The sequence below is a fragment of the Heterocephalus glaber genome, unplaced genomic scaffold (genome assembly GCF_053883595.1).
Source record: "Heterocephalus glaber isolate CG9 unplaced genomic scaffold, H.glaber_assembly_v1.0 deba00001150, whole genome shotgun sequence".
NCBI classification, from domain to species: Eukaryota; Metazoa; Chordata; class Mammalia; order Rodentia; family Bathyergidae; genus Heterocephalus; species Heterocephalus glaber.
The window spans coordinates 13,371-32,187 of NW_028258204.1; the positions used below are offsets into that span (position 1 = coordinate 13,371).

Genomic DNA, 18,817 nt, shown 5'->3' on the forward strand with positions numbered 1-18,817 from the left:
AGGCTGACATCCTCCTCTCTGAGGACCCATGGCCACAGCAGCACAAGAAACAAGGTCACAGCTCCCCACGCCAGCCCTGTGACAGCTGCATGACGCAGTCCTGCACCCTCCCCCAGCAAAGCCAGGAGGGCAGAATTGGGGGCAGGCAGTGGCCTGAGCTCGTGGCCCCCTCACCAACACTGGCTGGGGTGGGGTGGACGGGGACAGAGGATAGGGAGTGGCTCTGGTGCAGGGCAGTGTTGTATAGGCCTGAACCCTTCCGGGTGACCTGTGGCTATTTTTGCATCCTAGTGAGGGCCCGGCCACCCTCAGACACATGTGGAGGTAAAGGGAGGTGGACACAGCCAGCCCTCCCCACACAGCCACTTACACCCACAACCCCTTGTGTGCAATTGTGTTTTCTCAGCCCACCGTGCACACTGCCAGCAGGTCCTCTGGGCAGGGTGCCCTTGGGCTCTGGTCTACCATTCAAGAAAGGCCTCACTTCAGGCATTTGACTTTATTTTCAAGTGAAGCTTCACAAGACACAGAAACACACCTCCAAAACCACAAGAAGTCATCACTACCTTCTGGGAACAGACCTGTCCTACCACACTGCCTAGCAGAAACCAGCAATTCACACTTCCTCCAACTCCAGTAACTCCAGATCTCCATGCCTCATTGTATTTTGGTGCTAAAGTTGCTCATTGATTCCATGTAAACACTTAACACAGTGACTTTTTTCTTTCTGTGTGGGGGACTTCCACGGGGAGGGGCCTGCTGTCCCAGAGGTGGGGAGCCCTTCACTACCCTTGGCTGCTTCTTCATGCGGTGCAGATCCATGTGTGGCAGGAGGGTTAGAGGATAGGAAGGGACACAGAGCAGACAGAAATTGCAGAGACAGGATCCATGTTACTCCAGAAACCTGTGAGTGGTGGCCAACAAGGACCAGGGAGACCTGGCCCAGAAAGCTGGACATCTTATCACTTGACTGCATGTCCTCAAGGAGTAGAAATAGGGACATTTCAAATATCAAATTAAGAACATTTAAGTCCCACAAATTCAAACCCTTGCCCTACCCTCTACATCTTTGATCAGGGGAAGCATGACTACAACTGATCATGCTGAGTTAGGTCCCCACAGTGGTGCAGGATGCCAGCTGTCCCTTGCAGACTTCACAGAGTGCAGACCAGGGGCCCCAAGTGGCCCTGACCTGTGTCAGAACCAGAGTCACAGTGGCCCCATCACAGGGCACATCAGAGAGCTACTGTCATGAAGGCCCTCTATGCACCCTGAAGCTGGGTGCAGGAACAGTTTCTCAGAGACTCAGGGGTGATATTGCAAAGCTCTTGGCCACAAAAGGAACACAAAAGCAAGCAGCCTGAATGTGATGAGCATGGCCCAGCGCTCTGCCCTCCCAATGGCAGTGTCTCCTCTGTACAGGGTGACTGGCTGACCAGCACGGGACCATGGGAAGGCATCGGGCCTTGGTGCTACACAGACCTGGGTAAGAATGCAGCCATCTCTAAGTGCTCACAGGCCTGGTGGGTTTTGGTTTCTGTGTCTGTAAATCAAAGATCCCATTGCCTACCCCACTCTCCTACTCTGCCCACACCCCAGGAGCCTCTGCTGTCCTTTTCATCAGGGGTGACACCCCAGACCTGAGCTTTAGCAGGGTCACAAGAGGGACAGCAGCCTTCCTTCCTTCTTCCAGGCTGGCCTGAGAGCCACTGAGTCCCTGTTGTGTCCAGGGGATGCAGGGCCCTTACCAGGATGCCTGCTTTCCCCATCCCTGGGCAGGTACTACCTACACCCACACTCGGCCACGCTCATCCCCTCGTAGTGGTACTTGAGGGTGGGCACCCCCATGTCATCCTTATAGAGGATGGAGATGGGGCTCAGTTTGGTGGGCACGCAGCAGGCCTTGCCCACCTTCTTGGGGTGCTTGAGGTGCACCAGGGTCTGCACAATGGCATGTTTTGTTGGAGTCAGGTCATCGCTCAGGGGGAAGAAACAGCCACCTTTACACTCATAGGCGTCGTACTCCTTGGGTGCGATGATCCAGCTGTCCCAGCCGATGTCCTTGAACTTCACCCGCAGGGAAGTCTTCTGACAGTAGCTTCCGGCCCCGATGCTTCTCTTCTGTCTGGCTAACAGTGACCCCATGGCTATGTGGCCTGCCACGACCTTCTCCTCTCCTTCTTCCTCTTCTTCAGTGTGGCCCTCGATCGACTCCCCATAGCTGCTCCTGGGTGTCTTTCTGAGCACACTTTCTTGCTCATGGCCAATCATCTCCCTGAGCTCCATTCTGGTCTCCTTGGTTCCATTGCTGCGGTCATTGGAGAAGACTACGAAGAAGGGGAGGTTTTGGGAACCTGGGGGGACACTGATGTCCAGCGTGTCACAGCCCTTCCTGCAGCTCTCTACCATCACTTCCAGCTTATTTTTGCTCTTGGAGGAGTCTGCTCTTACCCACCGCTTCACAGCACTAGACACTTCCAAGGTTTCCCAGCCCTCGCCCTGAATGTCCTGGGACACCAGGAAGGTCCTGGTCCCCGAGGCACCATGCCAGGCACCTTCTCCATCCAAGACATCATAGATGACCATCTTTCCTTCCAGCCCACAGAAGGCATCCACGTGATTTTGACAGGAGACGTAGAGTCGGAGCTCTGCCCTGGTGATCTGCTCATGCCTGGGGATGGAGATGTTAAAGAGTAAGATGTGTTTCTGGAATGGGAAGGCATCTGAGGCGGCTGTGGAGATGGCATCTGAAATGCAAAGACACAAGATGGGTATAGCCAGAGTCTCTGCTCTTGTGACCCCAAGCTGAGTCTCCTGGTTTGGATGAAAGGACTCATGGGAGGACAGTTTTTGTCTCTGAATACAGATTCAGTTCCCTTTAAGCCCTTAGTAGAGGAACATTTTGAAAGGTTCATTTAGGATCTTCCAAGGGCAAGCAAAAGCACCGTCTCCAACAAGGGTCGACAGTTCCTACTGTCTATTGAGAAACTACTACATGCCTGGCATAATGCGAGAGCTTCGCATATTGTATTTTACTTTAATCTTCACACTTACTGTCAGGGGAATCAACTTATTATTGCACTTTTACAGACAGGAAGATGGAGACTCAAGTCATTCAATTGCTGAAATGCACATAGCTAGTGTGTATGATCAATAAAGAAAGCTACAAAGCATTGGCAGCCTTAGTGTGAAGATCCCGAGGGTATAAATTTAAAGGACAGACCCGGGTTAGGAACTGTGAAAGTCCACTATTACAACAGGGGGAGAGATTTTAGCCTCTAAACCATGTAGACATCATTTGGAATTGTAACTTTCAGGCAAAGTGAAAGTAGGTGGTGTTTTCTGGAGGGAGGCTTTTTTTCAGCCGTATAATTCCCATTTCTCCTAGGCTGACACCTGACCATTGCCTATCCCGTGGTGCATTCTCACAGGGAAGAGAATGGGCAGGATTTTGAGAGCTTCTAAAATCAGCCCTCCTTGTCCACAGTCCCAGTGGTTGCTTGATACTTCAAATAGTGCCAGACCCTGCCCTCTCTCTGTTCTCCTGCACATGTGTGCTTATGAGAGGTAATTTCTATAGCTAGAGATTCACAATGATTACAGTAAAATAGAGGATTGGAACAATGTAGTGTAATACCAGTCATTCAAAACACAGGAATTGTCAGTTCTGGAGTTTTCCATTTGATGTGTTGAATGAGTGGAACCTCACAAGGGACTCTGAGCTGGGGCACTCTGTATGTCCCCACAGGAGCAGGGACCTTATGTTATGCTGAGACTAGTCAAGTAAGCTTGGGGGTCTCACACATGCAGACCTGACCCTGAACCCCCCCCCCCCACGCCACTGGCCTTTTTACCTTGCAAAGTCCTGAATCTCTCTGTGCCTCAGTTTACTCTTCTGTCCTACCTGACTCTAGAGTGGGTGTGAAGCTTTATCAAGATGCACACAGAACTTAAGTGACACAATTCTCAGCTCACATCAGATGCTCAGTTAATATTTCTGTGCCCTCCTAACCCATGCATAGCCCCTGCACACAGTAAAGCACATGGCCTCTCCACCCACTTCCTGGCTCCTCTCACCCAGCATGGCACCAACTTTCAGCTCCTGTGGAAGGTGCTACCTCTCAGGGGATGCATCTAGACCTTGCCTTCATGACTCGATGTACTCTGACTGGGGCATGGCTTGACATGCTGGGGGACCATGGTCAGGCAGCTAGAAAACACCTTCCCTCAGCCATCACAGATGGAGCCTGGGACCAGATCAACACATTGCCCCAGCTCCCACACGCTGCTCTGGGTGTATGTGGGTCTTCAGAAGGGCTCTGCACATTCCCTCCTTAGGCCTCTGGGATATGGTAATTCAGACCCTGACCAAGGAAGCCGAACATTCCCCTAAGGCAGAGGTCACAGGTGTGTGCCTTGGCACACTGTGGATTGCATATATATATTTAAAGGCAGAATTTTAAAAATCAGGCTAGTTCATATAAAATCCAGATTTTCTTCTTTTGGGCAATCAGTAGGACCGTATTGTGAGGTTAGTGCCCCAGGGAGGCCTGGCCTGGCCTGGCTGTGGCTTGAGCTGAGCCCCTGGGACATTCACAGCTGGAGGCCCAGGAGGAGCAGAGGCCCCAAGCTCTGGCCCTTGACAAGAACTGTGATGCCAGTGCTGCTCATATGGATGGCAGAGCCTGGTAGGAGTCTGGCCGCTTAACTGCTCATCTGCCCCTGGCCTAGGTGAGCTCCCTGGCCTGCATGCTTGGCCTCACTGTCCTGAGCTCATTTCTGCTGCTTCTCCCAGGCTAATGAGGTAGTGGACACAGGCTAAGTGGATATTGACTTCTAGTCTTCCTAAGTCAGAGAGTTTCATGGTTAGAAAAATAAGGTCCAAAGGTTTTATAATCTGGATTTTACAAGCCCTTTACGGAGAGGAATGAGAGTTCTTCCAAAGTTTAAAAATACACCAGTTAGTTGGGTGCTAAGCAAGTTGTTTCTAAATTGGAAGGAGGCAGGAAGGGAGGGTAAGAGAAGCTGAGAGAGGAGGGCAAGAAGAGAAGGGGAAGAGGAAAGGAAGAGAAGAGGAAGGGAGAGGAAAGAAGAAGGGGAAAGGGAGGAAGGGGGGGAAGGGCTGGCACCCTTGAGCACCAGTGCCTTCAGTGTGGTCTGTGGCCAGGGGCAGAGTTGTCTGCTAGAAACTTTGAGATGCTGTGCAGGTCCCTTGACTTGCACAGCCCCGCAGGGAAGCCACTGGCCACACATATCTGTTGGCCACTTAAGAAAGAAACTACACTTTCATTTTATTTCTTTGCAATTAATTTCAATGGGGACTTTTTGGGTTGCATGGGGCCAGATGTCACCCCATTATGCAGGTCTGCCCTGGCCAGTGTGTTCCCCCCAGGCCCTGACTGTACCTTCCACACTGAAGCTTCGAACGATGTTGGAGGCTGGGGTGGATGACTTGTCCAAAGTGTACCTGTAGTACAGGTCGATCATGTACTGCGGTGGCTCCAGCTTGGTCTTGTCCTGGGAGGGGACGCCGCTCAGGTTGAGGCTGCGCAGAAAATCCACCTTCATGTTTTCCAGGAGCACTGTTAGGTCCACAGTGCCCTCCTGCCGCCCGCTGCCTGGCTCCCCTGGCAATGCCTGCCACCCACTCTGCAATGGCCTCCCTTGTAAGGGGCAGGCCAGCAGGGATGACATGAGCAGGGCCACCCACAGGGCCCTAGAAGACATCCTGGGCCCTGGAGAGGAGGCTGTGGGGCTACAATGGTGGTGGAGTGTTACCGGGTGCCAGAAGGAGCCAGGGAGCTCAGGGCTTGCATGGTCCTGCTGAATGATCTGAAGGGAGGCCCTGGGAAGCACAGGCTTGCCCTGCATCCCAGACTGTCCTCCACTTGTTTTTATCTGGCTTCAGTGCTGGGCCAGGCTCATTATCTAAGGGAGCTCTTGTTAATGAACGCTCTATAAACATCCGAAACTTCTGCCAGCACATAGGCCTGTGGGAAGGATGCAGCCAACTGTAAAGGATCTGCATTGCACTGCTAGGTTATCTCTTGCTAATTAGGACCCTTGTTCATTTCCTTGTCAGCTCTGTTGGGAAGACTCTGCAGATGGGTGACGTGGGCCCCTTTCCTGGCCATGGAACAAGGAATCCAAGAAATAGGACTGAAAATATTATAGACAGCTAAGTTAGGTAGAAATATTGTTGGCATTCAGATGGGGCTGGGCCTTTGAGGGAGTCAATGCAGAAGATGAAAACACATTACAACTGTGGCTGGAGGCACATTCATTGAAGGCCAGGGCTCAAGACAAAGACAGAATGCTTCCATACCTCCTCAAGGAATAAAGAGTATACTATGATTAGTATTACCTGGTCCAGTAAGCCTAAATGGGCATCAGTTACCTGGGTGAGTGACTAGAACCTTCTGACTCATCTTTTCCAAAAAAAGTCCTTGTTCTTTCTATGTACACCTGCTACGTAACTTGCTTCCCCATTGGCTCAATGTTACCTAAGTGGCTATACTTTTAATCCTATTGGTTGATCACAGTTTTGTCTCACATTGTACCCACTTCATAAATTTTGCTCTATACAACACCCTTTGTGAAGTGGATTCCAAGGCAACCCATTCGGGTCCCCTCCTGTCTTTCAGGAGCTATACCTCTCCCCTCAATAAATATTTCCTATTCTTAACCTCCACTGTTCTTAGAATTCATTCTGCAGTTTTAAGGAACACAAACTCAGCATATCTGACATCTAGCAGGTTGGGAGTTACATTCTTTCCCCTATATCATTTGGAGATCCTATATCATTTTGGAGGGCCCAGTGAGATAACTGGAAAGAGGTAAGAGCTTGCTTTTGTTTCATGGATTCTGATTTGTTTAGGTGATCCTAAATTGTCATTCTTGTTCGTCAATTACTTATGCCTTGTGTGCTTTTTGTGCGTTGTCTTTTTTTAAACATTGTTTTTTGTTGAAATGATGATAAATTTAAGTTGAGAACATGGGAAGATTATGATGTTTCTATGATGGGACATTTTACCTTTGCAGGCAAGGTCTTGTATTCATGTTTTGCATATGCTGTATTTAGACTTACTAGTTGATAAATTTGTTGGTGCTCCTTGCTTGTTCTGTTTGACTTGTTAGACAACAGCAGTAAAGAAAAATAATGTTACAGTGTGCCCTAGTGGACTTTGATGTTAATCAAAATGTGAATTTATGAAATGCTCTAAAATGGGCCTTTTTATGAAATCTAGTTTATATTTAGGAAATATACAGGCCTATTAAATCACAGGACTCCAACCACCAGTAAAAGACAATAGGCTGCCCATTCTTAAGACTTGGAGGAGTGGTTTCTTGGGGGCAGTCTAGAGGAAATGCCGAGCCTGTTCTGCCTCAGTTTCCTTTCTGGTCTGATCTTCCACTGCTGAGGAGGCAATCTTAGCTCTTGAGATTTCCTCCTCTCATCTTTCCAGGCTGAGTGTGACACTCACGGGCAAGTTGTCTCAATAACTCACCATGAGAATGAGAAGAAAAGAGTTCCCTTTTTCTGACTTTATTTCTGACCTTTCCCTATCATTTTGTACTTTCCTTTATTTGGAAGCATGTTTCTGCTAAAGATTAGACAGAGAGGAACTCTAAAGTGTCTCAACCTTTCCCTCTTATCCAACAACTAAGAAACTTTAAGCTGAGTTTATAGAAAATTAGAGGTAGCCAATGCCAAAGACAGGGAAGTCATCTTAGGTGAGGAACACATACTCCGTCTCTGGATCAGATGAGGCATTGGAATTTTCCCCAACCAGAAGAATGCATATGAAAGGAATGTCCCATTTAAGCACTCCAGGTGGCAGTTTTTCTCAGGATACTGAACCTGAGACTCCATGGAAAGAACTGACTTATGGGTGAGACCAAAAGGAGCTATTTCCCCAAGCACAATATTTAAGGGATCAAAACACATTTAGTTTAAGGGAGAATCCCCAACCTCTTGGTGCTCTCTTTCTCCTCCTAGGTCTGGTTCTCATTATTTATGTGTGTAGGACATGGAAATACATTTGCTAATAAGTTGTGGTTGCTGGACAATGGGTATGAGTTTTAACCTGTGAGCTTCATAAGTGTGTTGCACATATTGAGACATAGAAATTTTAGAGTGCATTTTGAGTAGAATTTAACCTTGTCTTGATGCTAGGGAAGATTGCCTAGGTAATTAGGTAGATAGCACAAATGTCTTAAAGACTTCTTTGCTCTAGGGCCCAGGAAAGGCTTTTTCCAAGCCATTTACCTATCTCTAGAGGTGATCTCCTTTGCAGGCTGAAAGGTACTCCAACCACTTTCAATTTGCCCTTGAATTTTTCCTCACTCTTTTTCAAAGAATTGGAAAATAGTGGCTCAGATCTCTTGATTATTGGTTTAGTTTTGCTAACAATGCTTCCTTCTTTAAACATGACTATCATAGCTGGAATATTTTTCTGCACTCACACATCACCTGCCTACTCCCTAGAGACAAAATGGAATGTAGAGGGAAGTATTGATTACAATACTATTTCATAACTAGAAGTGCACTGTAAGAAAGAGAGAAAATGGTCAGAATTACCTTATGTTCAAGCTTTCTTTACATTAAGAGACAATCCTTGTGTTCAAAATGTAAATGTAAGTCACAGGAAAACCAGATACCTCTGGCTCTTAAGGCATAATTGGATGCATCCACTATCACTGAGCCTGAGATTCTCCTCCTTTGTTTTGGATCCTGATGACAAGGTTTCCAAGGCAACCTTAATCAAGGCCTCATATAGTATTACTGAGCCTGAGGCTCCTTTCCCTTGACCTTCAGATCCTAAGGGTGAGGTATCTAAGACAGCTGTAATTGAAGACTCTCTTGGGCTATGTCCATACCTAGCTGATTTTGTTCAAGCTCCTCAAGGACAGTATCCGTTACAGGAAGGAAATGGAGAATATGGCACCACCTGTGCCCATGTGTCCTTTTCTCTCAGTGACCTCAAACAAACCAAACAATATCTGGGAAGGTTTTCAGACAACCCTGAGAAGTACACTGAGGTCTTTAGAGAACTTATTCAGACCTATAAACTAGATTGGGAAGATGCAATGTTATTCTTCAATCAAACATTGACTTCTAATGAGAAACAAACAGCATTACAAGCTGCCATTACATTTGGAGATGAATATCACATTGCTAATTTTAGAAGGGTAGAAGACAGGCAGCCATGGTAATGGCCAGTTCCTACTGGAGCCCAAGCATTCTCTACACAAGATCCCTATTAGCCTATCAACCAGATGAGAGAGTGGAATAGGAGACATCTTCAGACATGTATTCTTGAAGATCTAAGAAGGACAAGAACTAAGCTGTTTAATTATTTTAAATTGTCAACTATTCACCAGGAGAAAGATGAGAACCCCTTTGCCTTCTTAGATCATTTACGACAGGCACTTATGAAACATACATCCCTGGCTCCTGATTCAATAGAAGAGCAGATTATTCTTAACTACAAGTTTATTACCCAGTCAGCCCCAGATATTAGGAAAAAGCTACAAAAGACATCTTTTGCTCTAGATAGCTCACTTGATACTTAGTGAGAATGGCCTCCTCAGTATTTTAGAATTGATACCAGGAGGAGGCCAAGGGAGAGAAAACAGAGACCAAAAGAAAATGGCCACCTTGGTTTCAGCCTTAAAAGGAATAGTTTCTAAGTCTGATTCTTGGGGCTCTAAGAAGAGCTCAACAACTAAACTCATCTGCTACTGCTGCAGAAAGCCAAGCCACCTTAGGAGGAACTGTGACAAGAATCATTATGACAAGAGGCCTCCTGAGCCACTCCCTGATTGGAAATTGGACTACCCCCTGAGATAGAGGTCCCAGGGATCAGACTCATCTTTCCAGCTGGTTCAGCAAGACTGGAGGGCCTCAGAGCACTCTCTGCCTTCTCCCTCTGGCTGGACTGTCATTTCTACAGGCGATCCCTGGATAATCAGAACTATAGAGGGAAAAGAGAACAGTCTATTGCTGGACACTGGAGCATGTCTCTCAGTCCTTTTTAACCCTGGCCTTCCTTCCAGCCATTATACTTCAGTGGAAAGAGTCATTGGAGAGGAGGTAACTTGTTATTTTTTACAACCTTTAGGCTATAACTGGAACAGCTTTCACCTCACTCATATTCTTTTAAATTATGCCTGAAAGTCCAGTTCCCCTCCTGGGGAAAGATATTTTCTCTTGCTTGAACACTGTAATATACATGCACCCAGGTCAGGTATGTTGCCTCCCCCTCCCGGAGACAGAAATAAATCCAGAAGTATGGGTAACTAAAGTTAGAATAGGATGAGCAATAGGAGCTGTTCTGGTACAAATATATCTGAGGGATGATTATATGTGGTAAACTACAATTGTTGGACCACTTAGTAGAAAGTCTGCCTTATGTTGGGAACAAAGAAATCACTCCTGTTTTCATTGTCCTACCTCTACTAAATTCTTGGGATGAACACACTCAGAGCAATCTATACGCATTCTAACTTTACAGGTCAAAGACTGGTTTGCAACAGATTGGTTTAATCACCCCGGAATTAGATGGGAAGCTCCCAATGGCACCCATTGGTTATGTGGAATCACTGTGTGGCCTTGGGTACCCCCTGCATGGATAAGGGGATGCATGCTGGGCCTTGCCTGGTTACAAGGCAGGAGTGTCAAAAACATCAACAAACTTACAAACTTACCCCATCTGCCACACTGATAGTCTAGAAGTGTGTTTCACTGCTATGATCATTTGCTTCTATCTTTGTCCCTTCCCTAGGATTAGAGGATGTCATGCAACACATCAAAGCCTTGACTAACTGTACTCAGTGGGTCCTAAGTGACACCTGAATTGGTCTTTCTTTCCTCAGAAGTAAAATTATGAGTAGTCACCCTCCAAAATCAGATGGCATTAGAGATCCTAACAACACCACAAAGGGGTACTAAATGTTGTGTATACATTCCTGATCCCTTTGCTAATATCTCCATGGCTGTTTGAGATATTGAACAACAGGTTAATGCCATGTCAGATTCTAAAATTTCCTAGACCTTCTCCTTACCCTCTTTGTGAGTGGCTCTTCCTGGTAACATTTGTTAGTTATATTCACAATAGTTGTGTTGATCTTATTCTTTGGCCCATGCATATTTACTATTTCCTTGGGTTTGTCTCCTTTAGACTTAAAACTATACACCCACCCAAGACAAGAACACCTGGCATCTATCAAGAGCCTTTAGATATGCCCTCTGGAGAGTATCTCTGACTGCCGATCATGACTACAACCCCCTTCAGCCCAAAATAGCCAGAATGGTCATTGCCCCTTGCACCCTCAAGGCAGTTAGGGATACTTCTTCAGAAGGGGGAATGTTATAGACAGCTCAGTTAGGTAGATATACTATGGGCAGACAGGAGGACTAGGTTCTCAAGGGAGTCAGTGCAGAACATGAGAACACATTACTAGCTGGAGGTGCATTCATTGAAGGGCAGGCCTCAAGATAAAGACAATTATAGTATTACATTAAATATTATATATATTGTTATTATATTACATTAAAGGCAGAGTTATATTATTTCCCCTATATCACTTGGAGGTCTTATATCAAAAAGTCAAAAAGACCTCAAGGTCAAAAAGACCTCCAAATATAGAAAAAAAAAAAGACCTCCAAATATAGAAAAAAAAAAAAAGACCTCCAAATATAGAAACAACACAAAGTACCCAGAAGAGAACACAAACCGGGGTTAGGAGAATGAATGGGGCATGGGATCCCATCAGGGTGTGTCAGGGGCCTGTGGCTTGTGGAGTCAGGACCTGCCACTGTGACTCAGCTGTTCCCACTGTGGAATGGGCTTCTGAGCACCAGGGATCAGGATGGAGTGTGAATGTACTGGTGACACTCAGTGTGATGGGGAAGACTCCAGGGCAGGATCAGCAAAGATTCAAATCCTTCTCCCCTGTGAGGATGAGCTGGTGCAGGTCACTGCAGTTCAGAGGACGTTGGTCAAGATTTATGGTCATGGTGTGCTCAGGCTGCCTCTGTCTGCTCTGGGTTTGATGGAGCTGGAGTGTGGGGAGGAAGACCATGTCTGCTGGATGATCTGGGCAGTGCCACAAACACACATATCCTGCTAGCCCAGAATCCCAGCTCTCTTGTCTTCTGGGGTGGTGGGATCTTGGTTCAGATTAATGATTAGGCCACTTGGGCTGAACCTGATGACTAGGAGGACTGAGAAGTCTGTGTGGGCAGAGGAGTGGGTAGGAGGTTTGGAGGTGGCTGTGTGCCCGGAGATGGACTCCTGGCTGGCAGAGGCTGAGTTCACAGCTGGGGTATCACTTCTGAGGTCCCTGGACTGTGTTATTTTAAAATCAATGTGGCCACACTTGGCCACTGTCTATCTCTACTATGTGTGGCATTGCAGTTCAAAATACTAGGGCCCAGGCAGGGTGCTCTGCTCTGGGCAGGACTGCTGGTGACCTTGTCCATGGAGCAGAGAGCTGAAGCGGTTCAGGGAGCTGCAGCAGGAGCTGCCCCAGAATCAGAGATTCCCCAGGGGAAGGGTGAAGCCAGGAGTTGTTGAGTTGCTGGACAGAACTTGCTGTCCCCATCCCTTGGGGACATGACCAGGGGAGGGAGGACGAACACAGCTGTGGAAATGCTGCCTGGGGAGGGGCAGGAAGTATGCTGGGCATTAACCCAGCTCAGTGCAAGAATTCCAGGGGTCGGAAAACCTTGGAGGCAGAGCACAGGGTGGGCAGCCCCCTGCCCAGGGTGCTCCCACACTCCAGAGGCTGAGCAAGGGACCCCACAGTGTGGTCTGGGTGTGCACAGGCATGAGCAAGGAGCTGCTGCCCAATGTCATATTTTAAATGCTGCAGATTTGGTTTTGATTATGACAGTAGTTTCTAGTACAGAAAATTTGGGAAATATGAAACAAAGCAGGAAGTAAAAAATAATCCATAATCTTGTCATTGTCCAACAATGCTCGCAGTTAACATTTTGAAACATATAAAGCTCTATAATCCTCTCCCTGAAACCCTGGTGCCTGGAAATGTTTTTGGAACAGAGAAAGTTTCAGATTTGTGAAACTTAGTATCATGCTGCACATACTATAAAATCCCCAACGGGATCAGAGATGATGTTTTATCATCAAACATAATATTTCTGTAGTGAAACAAATACATCAACACAAAAATATTCATTCAGGTCAAATTTGGCTATAGGAGTTAAAAAGAAACTTTAAGTTTCCAGAAGTTTTTGGGTTTGGGGAGTGCAGATAAAAGCCAGTGGCCTTGTTTATAATAGAGGTCATCACATTTGGCTGTAGAAGCTGCCTGGGAGCCTGCGACACAGTCTCACAGCTGGGCAGTGCAGCATGCCTGTGTGTGTCTGGATTATTGTCCACCAAGCTCAACCTACCCATGTGTTCACATTTCTTTATTGTTTTCATTTACACAGTGTATCCTGATGATATTATCAGGAAGTCCAAGTGCACCCTGGGTTTAGTCAAGGGCCGGGAGCCTCTGAATGCTGGCAAAGGGGAGAAAGGGCCTGAGCAGGGGCCACCTGCTGGTGTCACAGTCCTGGCTTTGCTGTTGAGGAGGGTCCACACATCTGACACCTGCTTGTGTGAGGCTCCTTGGTTGGTCCAGGTTTCTGCCCATGGCACCCCCCATGAGGCAGCAAGGTAACAGCTTTCTAGGCAGACTCTCTCCCTCTCTCCATTTTCTTGAACCTTGCCCCTGTGGCTGGCCAGTGGGGGTCACTCTTTCATGTCTGCCTATCCCTTATGAAAATCTCCAGGTTTTGGGGGGAGCCTGGTTCACCAGCCCCAACTCCCATTTCCTTAGGTAGTGATGTCCAGAGCCCTGAGACCTTTCCTAGTTGGCCTTGGTCTGTCTGAACAGATCTTCCTAACTCTCATAGGGAACAGGATTTGGGGCCTTCCTTGCCTTTCCTAGAAGACACTGAGATTCCCATTTCAGAGAACCCCTCCCTCTCCTCTCTCCAGTTTCTGTTGCTGGGTCCTCAGGAAGGGGCAGCCTTGACTGAGCCACAGAAAGACTTATTTACCCCCACTCTGAAATTATGGCCCTCCTAATTCCTCACTTACTTCTCCCAGGGAAGTCCATCCTCATGATGATTCAAAGACTGAAGATCAGAATTATGGTGGTTTTGAGTCTATGCATAGGTAATCAAAAACTGACATAAAATGGAAGACAACCCAGATTCAAGTGTCTGCAATGCCTGCCTTCGATTCACCTCTGAAATCATTTAGTGTACAAGGTTTGGTGTCTACAGGCTTGGTACACATGGGGCTGGGTTTCCTCTTAAATACTTTTGGGTTTGTTTTTCTTTCAGAAACGTATGCCACTTAGACTTCCCTTTGCTGTAAGTTGCAGAAAAGCAAACTCCAATCAGGCTTGAGCAAATGCATGATGGCTGACTTAGGATATCAGAAAGTTCTGTGACAGTTTGGCTTTAGAACAGCTTGAGATGGAGGGGGCAAAGCCCTTGTGCCACTTTCTCTCTCAGTCCTGCACTCCACCCTCCACCAAGCCAGCTTCATGCCCACCTTGTGCCCTTAGGGGTGGGGGAGCAGAAGCCCCTGTGCCAGGAAGTTCCAGTGCGTCATATGTTTTCCCTGGCCCTGATTGGATCATTTGCCTAAGCCTCGCTGATCACGGTTGCTGGGGAAACCCAATGCTCTGATTGGTTTAGACCTGGAGAAGAGGTGCTATTCTCCACACCTTGCTGAGGCCCCTGCTCACCACACCCTCCCCCAGACTTCAGCCTGGAGAGTGTGGCAGTGGCCAAGCCTCCCCTGCACTGGTCCCAGGCCATGCTCAGGAGTCCTGTTCATCACTGTCTAGGGGAGAGGCTGAGGACTCCACAGACCTTGGGTGTTCTCAGGAGCACCTTACACTTATCACAGAGCCCAGGACACCATGAGGGCCATAGTTATTATTACTGTTGGCAGCACAGTGCCTGATCCTCCAGTCACTGTATCCCTGTCCCCACCCCTGGGCACCTCATCATCTCCTCTGCAGAGCTCCTGCCCTGGCAGCCTGCTGTCAGACTCTGCCATTCCCCTCCCTGATGCTTGCCCTCCCCCTGGCCACTCCTACCACCCACCAGTGCTTGCCCAGGACTCACTTTGCCACACAGCTTTTGTGTTCTAAGCAGCTGGGTTCCCTGGACAGACCCTGGGATTGCTGGTCTGCAGCGGGCTTCTCTGATCCTCCCTCAGAGGGAAGTGTGCCATGGCGGTGCCAAGCAGGCTGGGTTCTCTCCCCAGCCACTGCCACCTGAGGTTCGTCATCCTCCTCTGTTGTTGATGTCTGGACACTTGGTGTTATTGTGCTTGGTGATTTTCTACCAGTGTCAACCTCCAGGACTTGTGAACTGCATCTCCTGGGGCTGCTGTGGGACAAGCACAGGCAATGGACGAGAGAGGCAGAGGCAGCTCATTCACTTGTTTCAGGTCCAAGCAGTGATCTTGACTTCACCCTTCATCGTGGAATGAGAAAGATCCCCTGGGCACCTGAGACAGGGGGACCCCTTCTGTTTCAGGAGAGATGGCCCCTGTGGGCACTTGTCCTTGTCTCTAGGTGCTCAGTATTCACACCTTCCTCCAGGTTGTTCAGAGGAATGAAAACTTGATCCACACCAAGACTGAGGAGAGCTGGGGCCAGGCAGAGCAGGCTGCCTCCCAGCTCTAGCTCCCAGCTCTCAGCTCCAGGTCAAGCCCCCGAATTCGGATTCTGCTTTCCTTCTGGCCCATGACCATGCCAAGAACACTTTCCTCAGAATGGTGGATCTCAACCTGGGTTCAGGGCCAGTGGCAGCCCTGGGGACTGGATAGAAAGAGTCTCAGTCTTGGTCAGAAACAGGTGGGCCCTGCACCTGGGTCAAGCCCTCAAGGTGATTCTGTTGCACATTTAAGTTCACACATTGTGTATTTGTTTTTGGTGCTAGGGATGGGATCCAGGGCCTTGAGCCTGCTAAGCATTCCCTCTATGTACATGGATGTTGATCAGAGAGGCAAATAAAGTAAGTAATATAGCTGTCTCTCAGTGTCCAGGAGAGATTGGTTCCAGGAGGGCCTTGCAGATACAAAACTCTGCAGAAACACAAGTCCTTTGACTAAAACACCTGCAGTGTAGTGAGTGGGTGCAGGGGGACAGGAGGAATAGCTTCTGATGTTCTATGCACAGCAGGGTAACTGATTGCAGCAGTTAACTGAATATTTCAAAATAGCCAGTAGACACAGAAAAATGATGGGGTTTTTCGGGGGTGGTGGTTTTGTTTTTGATGGTAGGGATGGAGCCCAGGGCTTCAAGCCTACTAAGCATGTCTGGGGTGACAGGTATATTACTTTCCTGATCTGATCATTACACGTATACTTGTGTTGCAGTGCTATTTTGTACACCATAGATATGCACAATTCCAAAGGGTCAATTAAAATAAAAATGTATTTAAGAATAAAGTGCTGTGGTATTCCTATATGACTTACCCGTATCCTCCCTTTAAATCATCTTGAGGTTACTTAGAATTCTTAATATAATAAAAATACAATGTAGCTGCTGTGCTGTATTGTTTATGAACTAATGATAAGAATAAGACTAGACACTGACAGTACAAAGGCAATTTTTAAAAAATGATTCTCAGTCCAAGGTTGGTTGAATCTGAGGTTGTGGAAGCCACAGACACGGAAGGCTGACTACACTGCCAAGCATGGTGCTTGGCCCACAATAGGTGCTAAGTATGGGGTCATAACTGATCAAATGCTATTTATTCTCTGGCAGCCCTGACTCATATAAATGACTGCTTGGAATGTCAGAGGAGGGAGCCTAAGACTGGATTAGATTGAATGATAAGTTCTAGAGGTGAGAAGAGAGGACCATGGCTCAGATGAACATTGCCACCTTGGGGAGCAGGGAGGAGTATAGAGATCCAGGAAGCTTGGTTATCTGTGAAGGACTTTCAGTTCCCAGGTTTTGGTGAAGGGGAATAATCTCCCACCCATATCCAGCCCGGACCCCTGACATGCCGCCAGCACACACACACTGCACAAGTACTGCAATGTCCTTGCTCTACCAGCCAAGTCGGGCTCTTGCTTCCTGCTGGCTCCAAAGTAGAGCTCTCCGTTGCATCTTCTCCCTTCGGCCTCCTCCAGAGTCCCATCCCACACCCTTCCTCCACCATCCCAGATATCTGTCAGCTCCTCCATCACAGCAGTCTCCATCCTGGCCCCAGAAGCAGTGTTAGTTATAGGCATTAGTGACTCTGATGATATTTTATGAATGACTTAGACATAGAAGCACTTCTCGGGATGCTTAAGCCAAGATGTCCAGTAGTACCAAGATCCAGTTTCCCTACTAGAGAAAAGAGTTGTATCAGAACTTCCCAAAGTCTTCTCCAGCCTGAGAGTGTCTAGCTCTCCTTTGTGTTATTGGTACTGGTCACAAGAACCACTCCCAAGACCCAGACCTTTCTAGAGGGTATATACAAAGGCTGACCTAAACAATGCCTTTAAATTTTAAAAATTACTACAGTAAAGGACACATTGCCATGACTCCCCACAAGTACTCCTCCTTGCTTTGAGCAAACTTATCCCATTGTTTTTATCACTTTTTGAAGCAGTTCTGGAAGCCTTCTTCTGTAAGTGTCTTTACAACCTGTGATCAAACTACTCACACATAAAGAATGAAAAACTAGAGTCATTTATAGCTAAATGGATGCATATCAAGGCCATACTCTTAAGTGAAATAAATAGGACACATATGTGTAAATACCGAATAGCTTCTCTAGTGTGAGAAAATGATAGTGTAAACAAGGCTTAAAATGATTAAAATGAATAATTGATAATTTGAAATAGGAAAAAAGGTCCAAAGACGATGGAGTGAAAGGAGAGGAAGGGGAAAGGAAAAGAGGGAAAGGAAAAACGATGAGAAAAGAAAAAAAAATGGAAATGAAATCTATGTAAATAGGGAAGGGTGGAGGGGGTGAAGGGTGCACAGGTAATGGGGAAAAAATAAGAACCAAGATACATCATGTACAGGTACAAGCACCCAATGATAAATGTAAACGAATTGTATACCTAAAACATACCAATAAAAGAACTGAAAAAAAAAAAAAAAGCACTGCAAATACAGCTGCTGAGCATCATCCAAAGGAAAGGCAGGCTCATAAAAATGTTACAGTGTGTCTTCATCCACCGCACTCACTGGGTGTGGCACCCTGTGACTTCTGGCTCTTCCCCAGAGTCAAAATGACCATGAAAGGGAAACATTTTGAATTAATTCAGGACACTGAGGCAGCCAGGACAACACAACTAAAGACATTCACAAAGGAACTTCTAGAACTCCTTTGGAAAGTGCAAAAAACAATGGGATAAGTGTTCAAAGTAAGGAGGAGGATTTTGAAGGGGATTAATGGCAATGGGTTTTTTACTGTAATAAATTTAAAAATGTAAACATTCACCATATTTTTCAGTCACACCTTGTAGGTTCAGGGCCAAGGCCCAGCATCAGGTCACCATACCACTCCCTGCAGAGGGACACAGGCAGCTGAGTGACCAACCGCAGGGACCCATGCCCACCTTGGCTGTGTGCTGGAATCTTTTGGCTCCGGTGACTATATAATGTTGACATTTTGAGTTTAAGGGAGAGGAAGCTATTTCATATATATGTTTTCTTCTTTCCCTCTCTTCTTTCTCTTTCCATGCTAGGGTTTAGACCCAGGGCTTCATCCACACTAGGCACACACTTTACCCCTGAGCTACACTCCTTAAATCTTGCTTTGCTATGATGA

At 47.1% G+C, this 18,817-nt stretch overlaps 1 protein-coding gene across 1 annotated transcript; it reads right to left on the bottom strand.

Moving 5' to 3' along the window:
- Positions 1 to 488: 488 nt before the first annotated feature.
- Positions 489 to 5,908, bottom strand: Gdf2 (growth differentiation factor 2). The gene is made up of 2 exons (XM_087210566.1): positions 5,406 to 5,908; positions 489 to 2,747 (listed from the first exon to the last, which is right to left on the bottom strand). Exons 1-2 carry the CDS (start codon positions 5,869 to 5,871, stop codon positions 1,783 to 1,785), a joined length of 1,431 nt encoding a protein of 476 aa, XP_087066692.1. The 5' UTR covers positions 5,872 to 5,908; the 3' UTR covers positions 489 to 1,782.
- Between the last annotated feature and the right edge of the window lie 12,909 nt (positions 5,909 to 18,817).

Bases quoted from the DNA above. Each gene is read 5' to 3' on its own strand.
- Gdf2 (XM_087210566.1), bottom strand. From the start codon at position 5,871: ATGCAGGGCAAGCCTGTGCTTCCCAGGGCCTCCCTTCAGATCATTCAG. The intron at 2,748-5,405 runs GTACAGTCAGGG...TTTGCATTTCAG, and splicing joins TCGAAGCTTCAGTGTGGAAG to ATGCCATCTCCACAGCCGCC.